This window comes from Pezoporus wallicus, unplaced genomic scaffold (genome assembly GCF_028554395.1).
Source record: "Pezoporus wallicus isolate ANWC-B61680 ecotype Strahan unplaced genomic scaffold, APGP_CSIRO_Pwel_v1 contig_7073, whole genome shotgun sequence".
Taxonomy (NCBI): Eukaryota; Metazoa; Chordata; class Aves; order Psittaciformes; family Psittacidae; genus Pezoporus; species Pezoporus wallicus.
The window spans coordinates 4,394,159-4,416,749 of NW_026641326.1; the positions used below are offsets into that span (position 1 = coordinate 4,394,159).

A 22,591-nucleotide genomic window follows, 5' to 3' on the forward strand; every position below is an offset into this window, starting at 1 on the left:
CTTATCCATGTAGTATTTAAATGTTTCAAGACACCCATTTTTAATTAGGCTTACCATCACCTTTATATTGAGTTCATCTCTTTAGATGGTTGCTCTGTAGTGAAGGAAAAGTGGAAATGGTTTCTAGCGCCAGTCATAAGGTGGGAGAAAACTCTCTCTTGCTAGTTGGGATTGGGTTTTCTCTTTAAAAGAAAGTGTGAGAAAACTGTACTCTAATTCTTTGGAAAAAAACATTACGAGATAAGGTGGTAACTAACATTAGTGCACAATAACTGCCTGACAGGTTTGCACCATGCACTGACATGTCGTGTCAGAGTTCCTGTAGAAGAAGCAGAGTTCTTTGCTGGAGACGGAACCAATGCAGATCAAGTGATATATGATTTACTGAGCTGCTTGTTAATTCTATGATGTTATGAAATCTCCTGGGCATATAATTGCTACAAATGTTTGCTTGACTCTAACACATAGCTTGACATTATACTGTAAAAGTTTGTACCTCAATATGATTATGGCCTAGCTATAAAATGCAACTATTAGGCAGCAAAATATTAAAGTTGTATGAATGAGACTAAAGGCATTTAAAAAACCTTTTATACAGCTTGAAATTACAAACATTTATCCCATCTCCTGCTGGTTACATGCTTTGTAATAGCTATTGTTTCTATGGCTGGGGTTTAATTTTCCGCAGTACAGTGGCAGCACTGGCCGATCTCAGTAACAATCCTCCCAGCAAGGCTGTGAGGGCTGTGGAGAGGACAGCGGGGAGGCAGTGTGATTGACAGATATTTTAAGCCTTTTTGTGGTTCAGGATTAGTGAAACATTTACAGGCAAACCTGTTTGAGTGGGTAATATGTGGGCTGGCAGCCACACGGGGATCCTGGCACCCGCGGGAGGCTTCGTTACCTGTAGGGGAATGGAGATGACTTTGGGACGAGGTTGGTGTCATCGCTCCCTGCAGGTTACATTTCAGCCCTTGATCTCTATGAAGCTTAGAGCAAAGGTAGTGCCAGCTTTCTGATGAAACTTAAAGCCACCTCCTGATTATTCATTGCTAAATTGCTGCTGAGAGGCTTTTTAGTTATGCTGGCAGGGTAAAGGCATGTGTTTAAGCTGAATATTTCAGGGTGTATGCTTCACCTTCAGCTGTTTTACAGACTGTATACCTGTCATGTTAAGCAGACAATGGGTTAGACTCAGCCTGCTTAACACTGGAACGTGTTCTGCAACCCTGGGTCTGTCTATACAGCAGCCCGTTAGGTCTCAGAAACAGATGAGCCACAGTCTGTGTGCCAGTCTGGATGTTTTCAGGAGTCCTGGATTTTCCTCTCAAGAGGGAGAAGCTGTGCTAGAGGTAACAACCAGTTCCTGGGATGATTCCTCCTGGCCTGCAGCTTGATGTTAGCAGCCCTAGAGATGATTCTGTAGCTAGCGAGAGCCACTCCCAAACGCTTGAGATGCCTGAACTTGTCCTGGATTATAAAGTTGAAAACACTGATTCCTTTGAGCGTGAAAGCGGTGCTCCTCATGCCCAGCAAGTTCACATAAGCCCATTTAAACATTAGACAAGTTGAGAATGAAACCAAATTTCACTCTAATAAAGCAAAAGTTGCAAAATGAGAAACGCTGTTACAAAAGCAAAGCAGACAAAATTAGGAAACAGAAACTTAATGTTCAGATGGATTAGCAGCTGCCAAAGGCGTTACCTCTGAACAAAGATACTTATTTGGCTTTACGTCAGTGCTTCCAGTCTGATAGTGCTCAGATTTTGGTCAAGTCTGTTAGAGGTGGGAGTCTACCTGGAGATTTTGTTCTTTATGTTTTTCATTTTCTGGCTACTCCTAAATGTGACAGGCAGTTTATAATAGCTCACAGACTCACCCCAATTTCTCCACTGATTTGAAGGACCTATGTATGTTGCCAGTCTCCATTGACCTGACTGGTGCCTGGGAGAGGGCTAATGAGCTTGGGGTTTACTGGTGAATCTGAGGAAAGCAGAGTGACTTGACATACTGCCCTTTTGTGTTTCTCTCAGAAAACATACTGAATTTCAGTTATTTGATTATGTTTATAAACCATATAAATCATATCAATAAATCCACCCAAGAAGGGTTTTCCTGAGGTAGGTAACAGAGAGTGGCCCTAACCCCAGCCTTGCTTTGCTTTATTAGTTTTTTCTTTTGGCTAGAAAGGCATGGAAGAGATCTGGTGCGTGACTGGAATTTGATAGGTTTCCCATAGGAACAGAAGATCAGAACTGTTTTTTGACAGTGAAGGTGATGTCAGTCAGGAGCATCTATCCGGACCTCAAAGGAGGTCCGCCTCTATCCGCCCTTTTTGTCTGATCTCTGGTGTGGATCAGAGTAAGTGGGAACTGGGTTCTCTTGTGCAGATGTAGCTGAATGGCTTGTACTAGTTTGTCTGTCTTGATATAGGTCATTTATAGATAAAAATAAAATAAAATTTGCTTGATGTTATTACTCTTTCTTTTCGAAACAAATTCCCACTGTGTCTCTCAGCCGTGTGAGGTCAGACAGGTTTGGAATACTTTGTGGAATGAAAAATTTGCTGCTATGCTCTCGATGCCCTGGTGAGCTGCTTTTCCTTAAGATCCTCGTAAACTGCTGTTGCCATTGTGGGATCTCCAGTTCCCTGCTCGGTGCTTTGAGACCCAGACTCTCTTTCATTCCCTCCACAGTGTTATTGCTCTAGCCCCAGCAGTTCTCCTGAGCCCCTCCTCTGCCTGTCTCTACACAGCACTGATCCCTCACTCATCTGCATTCCCCACTATTTTGACAGTATCAGCCCTCTCCTTGGATCTCTTCACTCACTCATCTACATCTAACGGCAGCTGCTTTGAGGCCCTGCATAGCTGTACCAGGCTTGTTGGTGTCTGATCTAATTTCGTCATGTACTCCTCTTGCCGCCTCTTTTTTCCTGATGCATTTATCTCTCCATCTTAGTTTCACACTCGGGGTCCTGTGTTCCTCTGTGCAGCTTCGCAGCACTTTGCTTGCTCAGCCTCATCCCTTGTTGTTTTCTCATGGAGGGGTACCAGTAGTGTCCATGTCCGCTACTGAAACACCTTGGCTTGCAAAACATTTAATTTCTTTTTTTTCCTTTACCTTTTCTACCTCCAATGTCAAACTGGTCTAACAGATAAGGGCTTTTTTTCACACTAAGTTGGCTTTGTTTTTTCCAGTATAGAAACAGGTGAGAATCTTGGAGTCATGGTTAGACCAGGTAAAGATCAGTCAATTCACATACCTGCTTTGTGAGATGTCAGTAGGACAGCGGCTTTTCCCTGAGGAAGGCAAGCTGTTACTGGTATTTGGTCAACCCGGTTGCCTTTAATGCTATTCCCTGGGTTACCTGCTGGGAGGAGCACAGTGGACAATTCAGTTAATACAAATAGTAGAGTAAACCCAAAGCCTTGCTGATCATGGGTGGAAAATACCATAAAGTTCACAGAGGCATTGCTGTACCTGGCCACTGACTAGGAAGAAAATCTAAGAGAAAGAAATTTCTAATAAACCTGCTTAAAATCCATGTTTCTCAAGAGTTCTCTTATTTGCATTGTGATACTTATCTCCATTTCCATCCCCTATGTAAATCTGCATAGTATGTGTTTTGATATCAGTTACCCAATCTACTTTTCAATTATTGGTGGGAGAGAAGGGAAAAGAAAATCATTTTGTGACGTGCTCTGTGAATTTACCATGCCATAAGAGATATGCTGTAGTTATTACTAAAGTCTAATTATATAAATGAAAATTTAATAATGATTATTAAACCCCGGCAAGTTATGTTTCTTTTCCTTATTGTTGATGGTTCTCCTTGATAGCAGATATCATGGTGCCTATCATAAGATTAATTTTTGTGGAGACTTCACATCATTATAGGGGCTTGGAGTGCAGGAGGCCTTGCAGGCAAAGGCAGAGGCTGCTCAGCAGACCTGTTATCTTTGCAAGAACAAATGTTGTCCACAAGGGTAGCAGGGAGGGGAGACAAAACTCACACAGCAGCAAATATTTAATTAAAAGAGCTGTTTGGGCCAACTAGTTGTGGCAGCAGCTGCTTAAACAGATCTGTCCTTTAAATAACTTCAGATAAATAAAAGGAGAAAAAGGAGAGTGAAGGGAAAAGCTCAAAGGGCTTCACTGTGCTGTAATTGCAGGAGAGTTTTTCATTTTTACAATGCAATGTCTTTAGCAGCCATTAGCTCTTTCGCTGTCTGTTTGGGAAACCACAATAATTCAGGCTCTAGAGTTGCAAGAAGTAGAGAGAGGAGTGTCAAGAAAGTCAATAAATACATCACCTGCCAGCTCCGGTTACCTGTAGTTTAGATGTACAAGGAATGAGGAAGGTTCCCATTGGCTTTTCTGCCATTTAGAGTAAAACAGAATTTGGTAGTATAGTACAAGATTAGTTCTTTTCAAGTATTCATTGGCTAAATTATAGATAAGCATATCCCACTGCATCAGGTTTAGCTTTGTGCTTTTGTGTCAGGAAGCTGCCCTGCCTTTGGGCAGTTTTCCGAATTTAATATCAGGCTCTTGGTGAGTTCTCTTTGTGCTTTCTTTACCTGTCATGGTGTGACCTGGACCTCTAAAATATTTATGCTACTTATTTAACATGAAATATTATTTACAATAACATAGTCGCATTTTTCAGGTGGCACCTAAGAGTGTCCATTAGGCTTTCAGATGCAGTTCAGCTCTATATTAAATGATGCTGTTTATCCCAAGGAGGATGAATTGAATGTACACACCAATTGGGCTGGAGAAGCAAGAAGAATATGGGGTGTCCATGCATTTGTATGTGTTGGGGAGAGCTATGTGAAATGCTTAAGATCTGTAAGGAGTGAGGCCATGCAGCTAGTTTTCCCTGTGCTTTAGGGACCTTTGTAGGCTCACAGCTGGCTACAGGGAAGCGTGAAGAGGCAGAAATTAAGTCAAAAATATTTGAAACTCAAGTATATGAAAGCTTTTGTGCAGGTTTTGTCTTTTTTATAACTGATTCCTCTCTGTGGTGTTCTGTGTCATTTTCTGGTTAGTCTTTCTAAGGTGCATAATCAATTATAGAGGGCAATGAAGTGGACCTATGGGCATGATGCAATACAAAGGAGATAAACAATATGACTGACAGTATTTATGATTTCTCTTTTTTTTTCTTCTTTTTAAGAAAAAGGTAAAACAACATGTGTAATGCTATAGAAGCTCCACACAAAGTATATAATACAGTTTGCACGTGTGTGACATGGAGAGTGCTTTTCCCCAATGTGCATGTAAATTGATTAGTACAATACATCTGCAGACAGGCTGGCGAGCAAAAGTCACACTTGTTCTGAAGAGCATCATGTTATGGACAGAATGGGTAATGACGACTATGGTTCTGCAGGTGTGACATTCAACATTAAGATTCTCCTTACAGTTTTATGTAACTTGAACAGATTTAATCATTCAAGCGGAATGTTCCCCTCCTGATGAATATTTGTTGTACTTCTAGTTTAATTTTTTTTACTTTGATTTCCAGCAAGGTAGAGTTAATTTTTTTCCAAACCTGGGATAAGGGAAAAGATGGTATGTTTGTGCTCAGTGTTCATAGTTCATGTTATAGTGATGAACCATCATGATGCTCCAGCTTTTGGAATAAGGACTTAATATTTGGCAGTACATTTTAGGCGCAGGTGTTTTATGGTTGCCATGGAAAGCAAAATGCCAAAAGTGAAGAGAAAGGAAAAGTAATGATGAAATTACACTTATGTAATTAGTGGGTACTACCTCCAGATTGTTTCTAAGTGTTCTAAACCTATCTGTCTGGTCTTGGAAGATACTTTACCCAGCTCCTATCAGCTATCTGGGGGAACAGACTTAGTTTTACCCAGTATATTTTTCACCAGGTGTTTAGTAAGTAGGTGAGTAATCTTATGTTTCACAAGACTTCTAGACTGTTTTGATAGTGTGTTTTTCTGCACGTGTTGCTTCCTCGTTGTTCCCTGCTCAGTTACTTAGTTGGAGTCAAATTGTGTCTCTAGAGATCAACTGTGCCTTAAAACATACCATCTGCATGTGATCTGCCTAATGAAATATCTTCCATGTGATCACCAGAAAATAATTCAGTCACTGACAACTGCTTTTCTGCGTCTTGCCAGTAGTGAAAGGGGTGATGAACATGGATCCAGGAGAGAGAAACATGATTGTGAAGTCTCTTCCTTCTTTCACGGGTACATGAGATACATTCAGTATGTTGTCAGCTGTCTTCAGTGCAGTTGACGGATGTTCTGACTCAGTGCCCTGAAAAAGGGTGTTAATGGAGAGAAACAACTGTTAAGCTAGAAAATCACTGGGATCAGGAGTGTTTTGAACACTTTTCTCTTACAATGGTAAAACTACATAGGCAAGTGAGAAAACTGCTGCCCATGCTCAGAAATAATCTTCACCTTATCAACAACTCCATTCCCTGGAAAGCCTCGGTACAAAATATTTCCATTAACAGAAGCTATTGAAACAAAACGATGACCAGAGAAATTGTAGCATTATGCTACTTAAAAGAATATCCTCAGCCACTTCCATTAAGATTATAAACTCCCTAGAGATCCTAGCAAAAAACTTGTCCTAACAATTCCTCATATGCCTCTGCTGGAGTCATATCAGTTCCTAAAGAATATCATATAATCATAGAATAGTTAGGGTTGGAAAGGACCTTAAGATCAAGTTCCAACCCCCCTGCCATGGGCAGGGACACCTCACACTAAACCATGTCACCCAAGGCCTCGTCCAACCTGGTCTTGAACACTGTCAGGGATGGAGCAGTGAAATAAGAACACCTCGCATATATGGACTAGGCTTTTGCGTGTGTATTTTTCTTTAATCTGACTGGGGGTTTGAGCTGTAAAGTTGGTCCTAGGAAAAGGGGATCGTGTAGGAAAATGCAGACACCAGCATCTAAGGTAAACACAAGTGAAGCAGGAAATGCAGAATCAGGATATAATATTGATTTCTCTTTTACGCTGTCATGTTTGCTGTAGTGCTTAGACTTCCTAATGCATAAACTGGGCCAAATCCTGCACTTAGTGTCCTAAGTAAATTCCTCTGGTACTTCTTCCTTGGTAAACTGCAAATCCAACTGAGAGGTGTGGATTGTCCGGTAGAAGCAGACCAAGACACCCAAAGCTGGAGGAGGTGCTCCCTGTCCAGGGAGGACATGCTGGGATTTCAGAGTCTGACCTGCAGTGATGTGGATGGTGTTTAACTTGTATCCTTAAATGCTTTCATGCTGTGTCTGTGGTTAAATCAATACATTTCACTTGAGTTTTTAAGTAATTCCTTATATCTTTAGTAACATGGAGGCTTAATGGATTTGACTTAGCATGAAAAGCAAGTATTGTGAGATCCTCCACAAAGCTGGATGAGCTAATCTCTCTTATTGCACAGAAGGAAAAATCAGAGGAAGGCAGGAAGTACATAAGATCACTTGCCATGAAACTCTCCATTGTCATGAAGCACTGACTGCAATTTAAATTAGAAACAAACAATGTCCCAATGACTTTCACTGTCATGTAGTGCTATTATACTGAGATACAAGAATAACATTGATATAGAAGGAGATTTGCTTCAGTTTTGATGTTAGTTTTCCTTTGGTTTTAAGATTTCTTGTGTGAAGCTTGCCAGGATTTTCTCTTGGGATCTTGGGAACACACTGAGACTCCCCAAGTCTGTGAGTGCTGTAAGCATGCTCTCACATGATGTATGTGAAGCAGTGGGTTCAGATTTAGGATTTTTGATATTTGACAGTATTCACAGTGTCCTACCTTGTGAATGAGTTCGTGTACCTGGGATGCATCAGGAAAAAATGGTCTCTAATGGGCCAAGTGGGAATAATAGCTGTTTTCTGCTGTTTATAGAGGTAATGCATTTGCAATTAAATACCTTTTTTCTTTTCTCTCTGTTCATGTTGTCACCTTGTTACTAGCACAGGCAGCTCTGAAGTAAACACAACCCTTGCTGTGAGTTAGTGAAAATCACTAGTGCCAAGTCGAACCTTCATTACTCTGCAGTGGATTCTGTTGTTGTTGGATGATTTTTGTGGCATAGGGATTGCTCCCGTACCACGAGCACACCGTGCACTTGAATGGAGCCCAATGGGTGCTGGGTGCTGTAAATTCTTCCCCCTCCTTTACTGCCTGATAGAGCGCAGAATTTCTCCGGTGGCATACTTTAGATAAGTCCGTGTGTGTGTGTGTGTGTTTGGGAGGGTGATATGCTGTTTTCACTGAGCTTTATGCTGAATGAACAATCTCATTAGGTTCCAGGCTTGCAAGGAGCTCTGCCTGGCAGATCCCCTGCCCACATTTCCAATTCAATAGGGCTCTGCCTGGCTTTGTGTCTTTTGAAGGATGTGCTGTGAGCAGGAGCGAGAATGGCTAAAACTAACTGTGGCATGAGCTGGGTTTCAGGAGAGGCTTTCAGGGTGAGGCAGGATTTCTCCTCAGAAGTGTTGCTTTACTATAGTTCACGTTTGTTTTTCTTAGCACAAGAAAGCTCATGATTTTGCTATTATTTTGTGCTCTGAGAGAGAATGAACATACAAAAGAAGAAAGTACCTTTGCCTCAAATTTATTTTGAAATGCAGAATAATTTTCATTGCCTCCATTGGAGGAGGCTGACATTAGCAGTCTCATCTGAAAACAAACTGCAACCTGTTTTTATTTCCTTTGTGCATGGCTGACACGCCGTCATTCCCAGTCATCCCGCCCCGTTGCTACTGTACTTGGTTTTATGCTTCATGCTTGACCTATGAGCTGAAATGCTAATCGCCGATGAAAATTTCAATTAAAATAAAACTAGTTTCAGCCAGAAATGTGGTAAGCTCATTTAGAGATGCAGGATCTCAAGGAGATGCATAATGGCAAGAGCCTCAGACAATAGTTAATTTTTAACCAGCTCGTCTGATTTCAGATGCGTCTGCAAAGATCAAATCTGTGCTGTTTTGTTACCAGCAATGGGGAGTAACAGTCACTGCATATTTGCAGGTCTGTGAAAAAGCCATGCTCACAACGTTCCTCTACTAGAGTGTTATGTCTTTGTGCTGGAATAATTTCTCTGATTTCACTGGTTAACAAAAAAAAAAAAAAAAATGAATGTATGGCCATACCTTGAGGTAAGGGAGATAAAACAGATACACATGTGGGGATTAGACTGCTCTTACATCTGTAGATGTGAGTATATATAAACCAGGAACCTTATTTTATGGTGACTTGTACAAGTGTTATGCAAAGTACACTTTATAGTGTAATGAAGACATATGATCTGAAAATTCATGATGTTTCTTTTTCTAATTCATCTTTTACTTTAAATACCTTAGAAACTAAATAATTTAGGTTTTTCAGAAGTCTGCAAAACATTTACACAAACAATTTATACTGCAGGGGTGGTATATACATCTCAAATACACTACCTTAAATTCAGCTTTTTCCCTGAAAGAGGGGTTACTCCCACGGTAGAACTGGAAGAAGGCTAGAAGGTGAATGTAAAGATACATATTGGTTCCCACTCAAGGAAAGACTAATTTTGTTTCTGTAGATCTAAACTCATCTGTTAAAGGAGTTGCTGCCCAGTGTTCCTACTGCTCAAAGTTCTGCCCAGTTAACCCAGTCCAAAAATGAACTGGGGAAAGAATAATTTTACATACAGTGAGGGTAACCAGAGAAGAAGGACCTGAGACCAACCTGGGCAGCTAAGTTACGCCACCACATGCACATGCCCTGGTGGTCTGGGAGGTCAGTTTGGCAACAGGATTCCAAAGAGGGGATGCAAGGAATTGCACAATCACAACTGATGCAAAGAGTGCCTGTAGAGAGCTAGGGAGAACCAGTGAGATTATTAATCAGCAAGTTTAACACTGTATGTATTTAAGCACTTGTTATCTCTGGTGGTGGAGGTCAAAGTATATAATCGATTAAGAAAAAAGGAAAAGGTACTTAGATTTGTGGAATAAAGGCCCATTGGCAGCTGCTACAGACCAAAGGTTAAATGCAGCATGTGGCTCAGAAAGCCCCCAAGCAGTTATAGGAAGTGGGGAGGATATATGTACCAGGAGAGGATTCTCCTGCACTCCTGCTGCTTACCTGTGCTTGCCCAGTCAGGAGGGCTGAGCCAGAGTGACTTTGGGGTGACTGGGTGTCCTGCTGTTGTTGAGTGCTGTTGTTCTCTTTAAATCAATACAGTTGTTTGTATTTCTTCACATGTTTAAGAGCACCCATTAAGGTGGAATTTGGCTGCTGGGCATCCAGGTTTATGTGCTCCTAATAGTAGGAGTAACCACATCAATGGTTATCTCAATTTACTTTTAAGTGCCATGTCAATAATGTTATAACTAAAGTTCAATGACATATTCATCATAAACAATGTACCGTTCACACTTAACATTTTTTTTTGGTTATGAAAAACCTAAACCAGGTATTGATTTCTACACTGGATTTTCTTTTGAGTCTTTATTAGAACTGCTCAGAGGCATTTTTTGCTCACAGCAGAGCTGATCTGACAGAGCTGGCAAACCTGGTCTCCTGGATGACTTTGCAGTGCTGATATTTGAGTAGGTTTCCATTATGAATACCCACAGCTGCAAAAGTGAACTTTGTTTTCAGCAGTAGTGTAATTTGTATTAAGTTGGTGGCTTTGTCAAATATTCTTGCTCGCACAGGTTTTCTCAGGAAGCAAATAAAAAAGTGGGAAGTTTCATTTAAGTTTGCTTGACTCAAAGTTTACAAACGATCCTTTGCTCTAAGTCAAGTCTAGTTGACATTAGGCCAAAATGGATACTGACAAATTATTAAGTTCAAATGTCATGTGTTGCCAGAAACACTGCTCTGTTCCACACTGTATTTAAAAAACCAAGCTCTTGCTGTCTTGAAAGGAGCCACCCAATGGCGCATGTTAGAAGATATAAGGAAAACAAGGCGAAAGAGTATTGAGATAATCTAGTTTGTATGACTTGTATTGGTGAAATGACAATAGGGAATCTATTTTACTTATTTTCTCAGGAAAACCTGAAGACCTCACATTCTTTGGCAGCAGCACCTCTAGATCCTAGGGAGAACATTCACATTGGCAAACGTCAACAGACAGTTGTCAGCAAGCAGATAATTTGCATTGATTAGAAACCACATTTCTTTAGTTTTCAGTCATTGTGTGTGTGCAAAAGACATGCAAGGCCTTAAGAAATTGGTTTGTGATGTAATAGTCAAGTGCTTCAGCTGCTAGATGTATGAAACAAATCAAATCTGTTAGGTGCTCTGCCATTATATGGCCAGAGGGATGGCCAAGAGAAATCATTAACCATTTATAGTCAGGTTTTGAATGGCTTGAGAGCACAGGATGTGATCTGCTGAGGTTTAAGGGGGATTTCATTTTAGGATTTTGTTAGGAACAACTGGGAGTAGATAGGGAGCATTTACAAAAAACAGACAGCTGATGCCAGATGCATTCTTCCATGGCCGGGCACACGGAACGGAAGATGCTTGTACACCTTTTCAGCTTCAGCTCAGAGTAGATCTTAGGCAGAAACAGCATCGGATGAGCTTCCATGCAAACATGAAACTGAGACGTCAGTGACAGCTGGGGGAGAGCAGACCACTGGCTCAGGGGCAGGCAACAGCCATCACTCTGCTGTGTCTGCCCGGCAGGGAAGGTGCCCTGACCATTCAAAAGCTGACTTTTCTTCCAGAAACCCAGGACCTGACAAGCTGGGCTCCCAAAATCTCTACTTACTTCTTAAAGTCTTCTCCCAGGGAAATTAATTCTAATACTGGCACTGTTCATTGAATTGAATGTTTTACTACTGCTTGTGCTACAGTAGAACATTCCACAGCCGTGTGTATATATTTCTTTATTATTTATATTCATTCTATCACATTTTTAGAGGGTTTTTTTGTGGTTTGAGGAACTAAAAGACTGATGGATTACAGAATTGGGAAGGCATAATAGTTGCAATCAGGTTTGAAACACAAATTTTGTGAAATAATGTTGAAGTTGTTTTACTGCACTGAAAAATTTACTTTACATGTGTTGTCCAATAACATTTCTAAAGTCCTTGGCAAGATACTTAATGCATAGACTCCTCTAACTAAATCTCCTGAGAGTGGAATTGCATCTAAAAATAAAATCTTCATGCTGATGTGCTACAGTCTATTTGGAAATACTTTACCATGGAAGGAAGAACATCTTTCTAATTTGGATGATTATTTTAATCACCTCCAGCATATGCATCTGGGCTGCTTTTCTGGGAACTGACAACATCCAAAAATAGGTGATAGGGATAGAGTCAAGTGAAGGTTATCTTCTCCCTGGTACTAAAACTGAGATGTCAAAAAGCTTTTAGGGAAAAGCTATGTATAACTTTGACACCTGAAGTAAAATGATGGTCCTTATAAATGTTCCTTCTGATCTTTTCCAAACACATGAGTGACTCTGCATGTGGGGAGAGGGAGGGGACGGTTCAGGTTAAAATAAAAGAACTATAACTGCATAAATACTATTGCTGTATCATTATATTTAAGGTTTCACTAGCATAAATTTTAACCTTTCTTAGCTAATTAGCAAATTAGGGAGGTGCTCCTGCCTATGGCATGGAAAAGCACAGAGGTGACTGATTCCATGTGCTCCCTGGTGCTCTGCCTTTACCCCTAGGCACCATGGCACCTCTGCTGGGAGCTGCTGTGGGGCCAATTTGCCCGACACTGAACACATTTCCTTGCCTCAGGAGCTTTTTGTCACCCATTTTGTGAAAGGCTCTGGAGGGGAAGAGAGAAATGGGCATAGAGGCTCATTGGGGTGGAGATTAACACTTTCTGAGTAAAGTTCATGTCATCATAGGTGTCATCTGCAATGTGCCCTGAACCAGGGAGTAGCAAGGGCAGGAAGAGGCAGGTGGAGCATCCCTGGTGCTTTTCACACTCAAATTCCTCATCAGCCAGGTTTGCTCACTATGATCTTTGATTGAGTCTCATCTTCTCAACAGCCTCACCAAAGAGGCCTTCAAAGGTGATGGAGCTTCAAGAAGCTCATCTTTGGAAGAATATGTGGGTAAGAGGCACCTCCTCAGCTGGGTCCAGGCTGACCTTCAGTTACAAACAGCGTAGGGATGGTGGTTTTGACTGTGTTTAGGATTTTTTTTCTTCTGTGATTGTAATACAGAAAAAGTGAGAGTACTTAATTAAGCACCTGTCCCATATAGTTACTTAGCTTGCAATGTAAGGTGTAATTAAATATCCCAATTTTTATTTCTCATGCCAGGGAGTAATTTTTTTCGAGAGTTTTGTTCTGTTATACTCTAACTGGGGCTACACCGAAGGCTGTGATTTCTAATTACCAATGGCTTTTATTTAACAATCCTGTCACATATGTGTCACTGAAAAATTAAATCTGATTCTAGCTAATGAAAAGGTCAGCCCAGCAATGTATCAGTATTAAACAGTGGGAATCCAGTATTTTCATGAACATTTGTGCTGTACAGGACTTATACAAGGACCAAATCTTACATATTTTACAAGGGAAACAAATAGACGTGGTTGATGCCATGTTTAGTAGTGCAACATAATTTCTCTTGGAAGCAGTAGACCAGTAATCTGGGAATTTTGGCTGTCATCCTGCTACTATTTATGAGCAATTTTAATGTAGTAATTACATGTAGGGAAAATTGTTCTCTAGGTTGATGAGATAAATGGAAATCTAATGTTTTTTTCTTGTTTAGTTGTCCAATATTTTTATTACATACTTCTGGAAGCAAGGGTATACGATAAAAGAATCTGGAACTGCATTGCTTCTTAAAAATAGTGATATTTTGAAAGATTTGTTCACTGTAAGTTAAAGGCAGCTCATTAAACAAACAAATGAGCTGTCCTTTAGAGCAATCAGTATTTACTATTAAGTGAACAGCACAGTAAATAATGAATTGCAGGTAAGGAAGTACAGATAAGTATTTGCAGTGAATTCAAATTACTTGGCTTAAGCCTGAGGCGGAGAAAAGGGAACATAAAGATAGAAATAGAGGAAGGAGGGGGAAAAGAAAAAGGAAGAGGAGGGATTGCAAATGTAATGTGCTTTAGCAATACATGTTCGTTCATTGTGCTGAGGAAAGGTTTTCTTTGGTAATCTTTTGCCCCCCCCTCCCTGGTGCAAGGGATGCTGCAGCCAATGCCTTGTGAGAACAAAGGAAGATATAGAATTCCTGGGAAAAAGTGGGGGTCCACAGCAAGCTCTGGGCCTCATCCAGCACACTGGCTCAGAGGGCAGGGCTGATGTTCTTACCAAGGTCAAGATTTTGCATGTTGCTTACTGGCACTTACTAGACACTAGGAGAGCATTTTATTTTGGCACCAGCGAGACCGAAACCTGCCTGTAGCTGCCAAGTGCTTGCACAGCTACCTCATTCACTTCTCCAAATTAAGCAGCTGAATTGTTCATTTGCTAGGAACTGGCACAAGATGAGAACTTTTGGTTTGGAGTTTAAGCATCTTAGGAGAGAAAGATCATGTTGCCTGAAGTCTGGGTACACGGCTGCGTTTAAGGCTGGGATGGATGGGGTGTCTGGAGGATGTCTGATATTACTCATTTAGGAAGGGATTCAGGGTTGATGAGAGGGAAGGCTGGTGATTTAATCAGGGACTCTGCAGTTTCAGCTGAGCCGTGGGCCTGAGGCTTGGTAGGACACCCAAACACATGACAGCCATACTAAACGCTAACGCATGGCAAACCTGTCTATACATCACCTTAAATAAGGTTAATCGTTGACACAGGTCTCCATGTGGGGATGGTATGTCTTACCTGTCTGTCTGGTGAGGACCATCACTGTCCAGAACAGGGCATAGAAGAGCAGCTGGCTGAGTTGGGCACGTACAGGGTGATGTGTGTTAGGTGTTAGACTTCCATAATAACTGCTGTTGCAACCAGCACAGCAGGATAACACCTCTGCTACTCCCTTAGGAGTGATATATATAACATATGAACAGGAGGCTTATCTTGCTGGGTAGTTATCACTAGGTAAACACCTCTGCAAAGATACCGTTGCTCAATTCAGGTCACCCTGAGACTGTACCTTGTGGAAACTGCCACAGAATAAAACAGCAGAGGTTAAATGCAGCTGCAGGGAGATTTCCAAGTGGCCTATGGAAGTACCTGATTGCTGTGCACAAGTCTAGCACCACTGGGCCCCAAGTGCTCGCTGCTTCCAAATGCTGGTACTGTCGGCCCCCTGCATTAGTATTCAACACAGGGAAAAAGAGCAAGGCGCTAGACAGACCAACTAATTACAGCAGCCTGCAAAGGCAAGTCGTGCCGTACAACATGATAAAAGATATCCTTTTATTTGGTACATTTCTTTGCTCCCTGCCGCTTTATTAAAAAAAAAAAAAGAAAAAAAGTGTGAGCTAATGGGTTTGGTTAAGGAATCAAGCTGTTGTCCTGTTTCTTCCTTGAATTTAATCTGAATCTATACAGTGCTTTGTAACATTCATACATAAAGAAGCTTCCCACTAGTCAGTCTGCAGCCTTAGCTGCACACCTGTAATCTTACCTCCCCTTCCTCTGGTTGGAATCCTGAGCGGTCAGCAGACAGGGGAGAAGAGGGCTTCACTGCCACTAGTGCACTGTCTGCAAGCAGCAACACTGGTCAGATTTTTATGAGCCTAAATTGCAGTTGTGTGGCCGGAGGTGTTGCTGTCGGAGCATCTGTTTTACCATCGGTGGCACAGACAGATTTGGAGCTAAGCGTCTGCCAGCACCAGGTAAGGCAGGGGAGGAGAGCCTAGTGTGCAGTGACAGAAGTTGTGCAGCCACCAGGTAGCTGCTGCCTGGGGCTGCTGTGGGTTGTGTTTACTCCCCATGCTGTGACACAGCCTGGATTTTATTGGACTGAGGTTTGGAAACCTCTATTGCTTGCAAGTTAGAGCTAGGGGAAATCAAACTGAGGGAAATCTCCTCTACCACAAAACAACTTAATGATGTTGCCTGATTTGCACCCAGACCCCCCAGATGCCTGAGCTGGCAGCTCAGCCAGTGGGTCCGTGTCCCCTCCAGTGCCCCTCTGTGCCACCCCCCTCTGCAGAGTGAGGCACTAAGCAGATTAGTCAGCTTCTTCCATCAGCGAATACTCGCTGCCTGAGATACTTATAAGACATCTGTTTTTTAGCCTCATTTCTAAACAAATGAGGCTTATGTGATTATGGTGTCTGTCTCTTGTCCCCTCGTTGGCCAATTTCAATCTTCACCCAAGGATTTTGGTTTACGTTAACTTCCAGGAAGCTTTCATGAACCGGTGACCATGTGAACAGAAATTATCCTGCTAATCCTCTGCAGAGAGGGCCACAGCACAACCTGTTGCACTTCTCTGAGAGCCGATGCAAGAGGGAGCATGAAAGGCAAAAGGGAAATCTCTGCTTTGTGCCTGTGTTTTGTAGAGGTCCAGCAAACCAGCCATCAGGAGCAAAACATCACAGACCAGAGTGTGTGGGCTTCATGGCTCGGTGCTGTCTCTGCTCCAGCTGCAGCCAGCTGTGCAGGGCAAGGGCGGGTGTCCCCAGTGCGCTGCCCAGGTCACACCTCCTGCCTGTTCCTGCATGCCAACTGCTCTCAGTGATCTGGGGATTGCTTTTCTGATCCAGGGATTAACCGAGTGGTATGTGAAAGATACAAGCACTGTGTGCGAGCCAGGCTTAGTCTGGAAATACATTGCCGTGGTCATTCAGCTTTGCTTGGTGGCTTGGATCAAAGTTTGCTGTGCCATGTGGGTTGGTCTTTATCTCCAGCAGAGTAGCTATGCCCTGAAATTTTTTCTTGCAAAATAAGCTTGACAACTGAGGTCTGAATTCTCTTGAGACTGATGTCCCTTAAGCATTATTTGTTAGAAGACGCACAGGTACGAAGCATATCTTATACTGGTTAATATTTTGCTGAGATACTGTGAATGATGCTGATGACTGAAATCCTCCATACACCCACATCTGTAAAGTTCTCTCTCCTTTTCTCCTCTGTGAATTACACTGAAATGCTCATTAGAGCTGAATATGTCTGGTTTTGGCAGGCACCTGACATTTTTCCTGGCAATGTAGAATCTAAGGATGTATAATGGATTGTGTAAAATCTATGTATAGCAGTTCTGAGATTATAAGGAAAAGCAAAGGTTTCATGTTCTGGTCCTTACTAATGAACTAAATTGTGTCCTTTTTTAAACATAAATGAAAGATGAAAGACAGATGAAATTTATGAACAAGGTCGTTAGTATACCAAATTTCTCTCATTAGATGTGTTACATTACTTTCCAACTTACACAGCTGTCATTAGAAAAATTTATGAAGTGGAATGATTACAAATAGGCCATCTTTTAAACCATCTCTACTTCTAATTGCAAAACACAAAATAATTATACTTCGGTGGTATAGTGAATTTTACTTTTGTGGGGTGGAGAGAGAGAAGAGGAAATTGTACCACTCAGTGCAGTTTTGCAATTTAGCTGCAAATCCTGAAGCATTGATTTAAGTTGGTAACCCTGTTAGAACCAAGTTAATATTGCAAGCTAATGTGGTTCTTTCTTCCCCTCACTAGACTTTCTATTTCACATCCTTACATCTGATTTGAAGTGACGGTGAGAGGAAGCATAAGTTATCTCTCATTCTGTTTGGACTCCTTGTTTACAGAAGAGTGATGAAGATGCTATTAGGCACAAAAGGGATCACCATATGCCTGTTTTTCTTTCTATTGAGTTTGGCAGCAGCTATTGAAATACCATTATCAGGTGAGTTGTAGCTATTTTACTGAACACTCTGATGTTTGTTTTGGTATCCTTTTTTTTTTTTTAACCTTTTCCTGAAGAAAAAAATATTAAATCCTGCTTTTCAGTTGTTCCATTTTTAATTTAATTCTGCCAGAAGATGGCCTTTGGGAAATTCAGATCTGATAAAAATGTAAGCTACTTTTTTTGGACCTGTTTACGTGGACATACTCTTTGTTTAAATATCCTGTTCAATAAGAGCCCGGCATACCCAATGATTCGTATTTCATTGTATTGCATTGCATTCCATTCTCTTTCCATTCTGTTCTATGCTTCTCCGTTCCATGTCACCACCCAGCAATACAGCAGTCACTGGTGCCCTCTGGCTCCATAGCTCAGTGCAAGCTCAGAGTGAAAGCAAGATCTGCTCTTCCCTTGGCTCCATTTCCCTCAGCGTTCTTGCTTGCACAAAGCAGCCTGTGCTTGGAAGGGCTTCAGACTTGCTGCCCCATCAGCAGCTGCCACTTTCCAGCTCTCCCTGCGTGCAACACCACCACCGGGCAGGCATGAGAGCAATTTTCATTTACTCCTGGCTAGGAAGTGCAGCCCCTGAACAAGTGTTGGAAGTCTTGTGCTTGTCATCAGTAGGTGTCATGCTTTGGGAAATACCTCATGGTATTCTTGAACATTTGTGTGTGCTTGATCTTGATGCTCATGCTTCCCGTTCTCATTCTTCAGGAGACAGGGACCACTTGGCCTGTCTTCCTGCTGCTGCTTTCCACGGTGCTTGGCTTTCCTTTCACAGACTGGAAGGGTTGTTTCTTCAAGCTAAGATGAAGAATGCATTAGTCTTCCCCTGGTTGCACATGTGCTCATGAGCATCAGCTTTGAAACAGAGTAAAAAACGCAGCCCAAAGCAAACAAAAAAAACCCATAAAATAACATAAAAGAAAAGTAACAACCAAAATAAAATGGAATCATAAAATAAAATCCTGTTTCAGATTGTATGGTTTGTGATTTGTGTCCTTGAAAGTGTTTTTGGACAGGGAAAGAACAGTCTCATTTTTATTCAACTTAGGGTGAGCATAGGGAATGGAATGGAGGGGAATGGAATGGAGTGGAATGGAATAGAATGCAATGGAATGGAATGCAGTGGAATAAAACGGAACAGAAAGGAGTGTAACAGAAAGGAATGGAACTGAATGGACTACATTAGACTAGAATAGAATAGAAATAGATTAGATTAGGTTATGCCTACAAGCCTGCATGAGAAGTGATGACCTAGGTCTAAGGTGTCTACCCACAAGGGGGATTGGCTTCAAGCTGACAGAGGGTAGATTTGGATTGGACATTAGGAAGAAATTCTTTCCTGTGAGGGTGCTGAGGCACTGGCACAGGGTGCCCAGAAAATCTGTGGCTGCCCCATCCCTGGCAGTGTTCAAGGCCAGGTTGGATGGGGCTTGGGGCAACCTGGTCTAGTGGAATGTGTCCCTGCCCATGACAGGGGGTTGGAAGTGGATGAGCTTTAAGGTTCCTTCCAATCCGAACATGATTCTATGAATGAATAAAAATCATAAAATCATAAATTCCATGATTCTATGGTTCTGTAAATGTAGCAGTAATCTTGCCTACTATCATATATTTGGTGTTTGTGGTCCAATGCAGCCCTTAGCTCTGAGGGTTTGGTTTTATCCTTCACATAAATTCCTCATTTTGGCTCTGAATCTCCCTGAAGCTTCTGTGAGGTACCTATACCAACCTGCTGTTTAAGTCTGAAAAAGGAGCAGGTGTACGTCTGAAGGCGTATGTTAGTCCCTAGACGAGTATTTCCTACGCCTACATACCACCCTGGGGAGCACCTCCTTTATCCCTCTCTGGCTGTGAATGCATTCAAACTGCCTGTTTTACATGGTTGGTGTGGTTTTAGCACACATGTAAAATATGGGATGAGGCTCATAAGGGGCAATACAATGAACACCAGTGGTCCCCACCGCCTGGAGTACAGCCCAGACCTCCCAAGCTTTGCATTTTTCAAACATAAGTGGACCAGGAGGATTGCAAGCTACAGTCTGATTTTTTTAGGGGATGGGGGAGAAACCCAACAAAGTAAAACTCTATTGATTTTATGAATTACAGTGGGGGGAAATAAATAAATAAACCTAAGGAAAATGACATGTAGGCTCTTTGCAGTGTTTTGGGCACTGTAGCCTCAGAATAGGACACAGGCCAGTTGCAGGGCATCATGTGAACCTCCTGTGAGCTGTTAGCACTCCGGAGTCTGCCAATGGCCCTGGCTGCAAAGGGGAATCAATCAAGTAGGGTTATAGGATATTTTTTAAAGCTATCCAAATTTGGTTATCAGCACTTGGAAGTAGAAGGTGTTTTTGGAGGAAAGTACAGCAGTGGCTCTTTGCGTTTAAATAAAGTAAAAGTGGAGCTGTGACTGTAAAGTGCAGGACAAACTGTCTGGGCATCCACTGCTTTTATGTACCTACACAGGGGAACCACCTAGCCCTTAATTTGCTTTAATGAAGCGTTTTATATTTTAATAAAAAGGATTTATGTCTGATCCGTGAAGCTGGTGGGCTTGGAATTGTTCAGCTTTGAGACCACATGGCATGGCAAGGCACCACGTTTTGCTCCAGCTTTGAGCTTCCTGGACTTAAAAGAGAAAACAAAGAGCGTGTTAATTTTCTTCCTGGCTGTTTATAGCAATGTGATGATCCTATTATCCCCAGCTCCGCTGTAGGGAGCATCCTCCCTCTTATGGCTCTGTTACACAGACATTCACAACACTTCTTCCTCTAGAAAAAAAAAAAAGAAGTTAGTGAAACATCATTGTGTTACCGTGTCACTGATAACTGCTGTACCCTAGAGGGGGCATTAAGTCGTCTTTTCAGTCCATAGATTTCCTGGCAATTTTATCCAGGATGGACGTAGCAATTTGCTACTTCATGTGTGTGTATCTGTCTGGATTAAAAAGCCAGTTACTGACTTCACCACTGAATAAATTTACCATTCCGCACACCCATGCTTTGACTTTAGCTTAGCGTGGCCATAGCTCTCCTCTGCACTGGATGGGTTGGTGCTACATGGAAGTGTGTGCAGGTGATGCCTGTGAATGGCTGGCTGGGTGTAGTCAGTGCCATCAAGCTTTCCTCTGGCTATTGGGGCATTAACAGTGTTCAGTTTGGGGAGCAGAGAGTGTTGGCAATTCCTCACTCTTTGCAGGTGTAAGGCAATCCTGATGTTGAATCTTTCTAAGAAATGACCTGAGCGGAGCATAGCTTTGCTTGGATGGTGTTTTAACCTGCTACTTCTTTGTGTTCAGTTGCGCAGCTTCCAACAATCACGGAGCAATCCCACACCCAGGTTGCTTACCCCTTTGATGAGGACTTTACAATTAAATGTGAAGCTAGAGGAAACCCACAGCCCATGTGAGTATTGCTTTCACCCAGAGAAGCAAGCAGAAATTGAATTTGCTTGTAGCCTTTGCCAAACATCACTATGGTTTTGAGGAGGGGAGGAATAGCTGATGTACAGTAACCTGCTCATCACTGTAAGACAAGGTTAAGGTTTGGGTTTCCATTTAGGCCATTCAGCTTTTATTGCTCCATCACTTCACTCATGTTGAATAGATATCAACATGTCTTTTTCTTGTTGGGAGATGTTCTGTGCATGTGCTGAGTTCACCGTCTGATTTAAAAAAGCTTGTCTGGGCTGTGCTGCAAAAGATAGGAGATGTGTAATGGTAATCAAAGGGTCCCAGCTGTTCTGGCTTTTCCACAGCAACCCTAAAAATACCAAGCACATTAAATTGTGTATTCAAAGATCACATTTGCATTTTATCTGATACCTTGTCTGCACCTAGCATCATTGCGGCCATAGTGATGTTACAAATATACACATAAGGAGTTATTCAAATAAATATCCAAAGATAAGCTTTATGTATTTTATGCCAGTGTGAAAAGGAAAAATTTTTAATGAAAATGTGATTAGCAAAAATGTAATAATACAGTAGAATCTTCTCCTGAGGCTTTCACAATTGGATGGTGCATGGGCTAAATTAATAGCTGGTTTGCATGTCAGTTTTACTCTGATCTTTCCCTTCTTTACCTGCAACACAATTTAAACTTGCTTTAGAAAGACAATTGTTATTTTATATCAAGTTGATTTGATCATGCTTACTTGAACTCTGAATGGAGATTTGTAGCATGATAACAAATTTCCTTCGCTTCACTGTTTATCGGTGGATTAATGAAGGTTTTCCAGTATATTTAAATGTATGTGTTAGTGCTGGTTAGGCAATAGGAACCCATATTCCCTTCCATACTGTAGCAAGGCAGTTTTACCAGTATTAATGAAGTACCAAAACATACATTTCTGTTTTCTCTTAAAACATGACAAAATATTGAAAAATGTACATCTTCCATAGATGCATGTAATAGTCTAATTTCCAACTGTCTCTGATTTTAATCACTGCAGCCTTATTTCAATCCATCTAAGACTTTCCGATGCATAAACTATGACCAAGCCTTCAGCACTAATCAAAGTCACATGTTAGTATCATCAAAACTACAACTGATTCTGTGTCAAGACCAGGAGAAACTCAGTTGAGTCATCTCAGTTTCTCCTTGTTTCGACCATGGTATCTCCTGTAGATAGTGAGAAAAGCTCCTGTCAATCTTTGCCAGTCAAAAGTACCACCTCTTCTACAGACACAGACACAGCCTTTTTTTGTAGACATATAGTTCTTTTCACTCTGTGCTCTTGCTTTCACAGATGGCCTCTCTCATTTATTGTCTTTGCCTTAAGCTTTGTGTTTAT

General features: G+C 41.6%; 1 protein-coding gene across 7 annotated transcripts in view; it reads left to right on the plus strand.

Annotated features, from left to right (window-relative positions):
- CHL1 (cell adhesion molecule L1 like) overlaps nt 1-22,591 on the plus strand; it is a 136,833-nt gene that overhangs the window by 61,792 nt on the left and 52,450 nt on the right. For 3 of the 7 annotated variants that reach the window (XM_057422874.1, XM_057422875.1, XM_057422876.1), the window contains exons 1-3: nt 13,072-13,199; nt 17,599-17,788; nt 21,096-21,201. In XM_057422874.1, the coding sequence (XP_057278857.1) occupies nt 17,698-17,788; nt 21,096-21,201 (197 nt within the window). In that variant the 5' untranslated portion in view covers nt 13,072-13,199; nt 17,599-17,697. Of the gene's footprint in view, nt 1-13,071; nt 13,200-17,598; nt 17,789-21,095; nt 21,202-22,591 lie in introns of those variants that run through there. The other 4 variants (XM_057422872.1, XM_057422871.1, XM_057422870.1 and 1 more) reach the window with 3 other exon arrangements.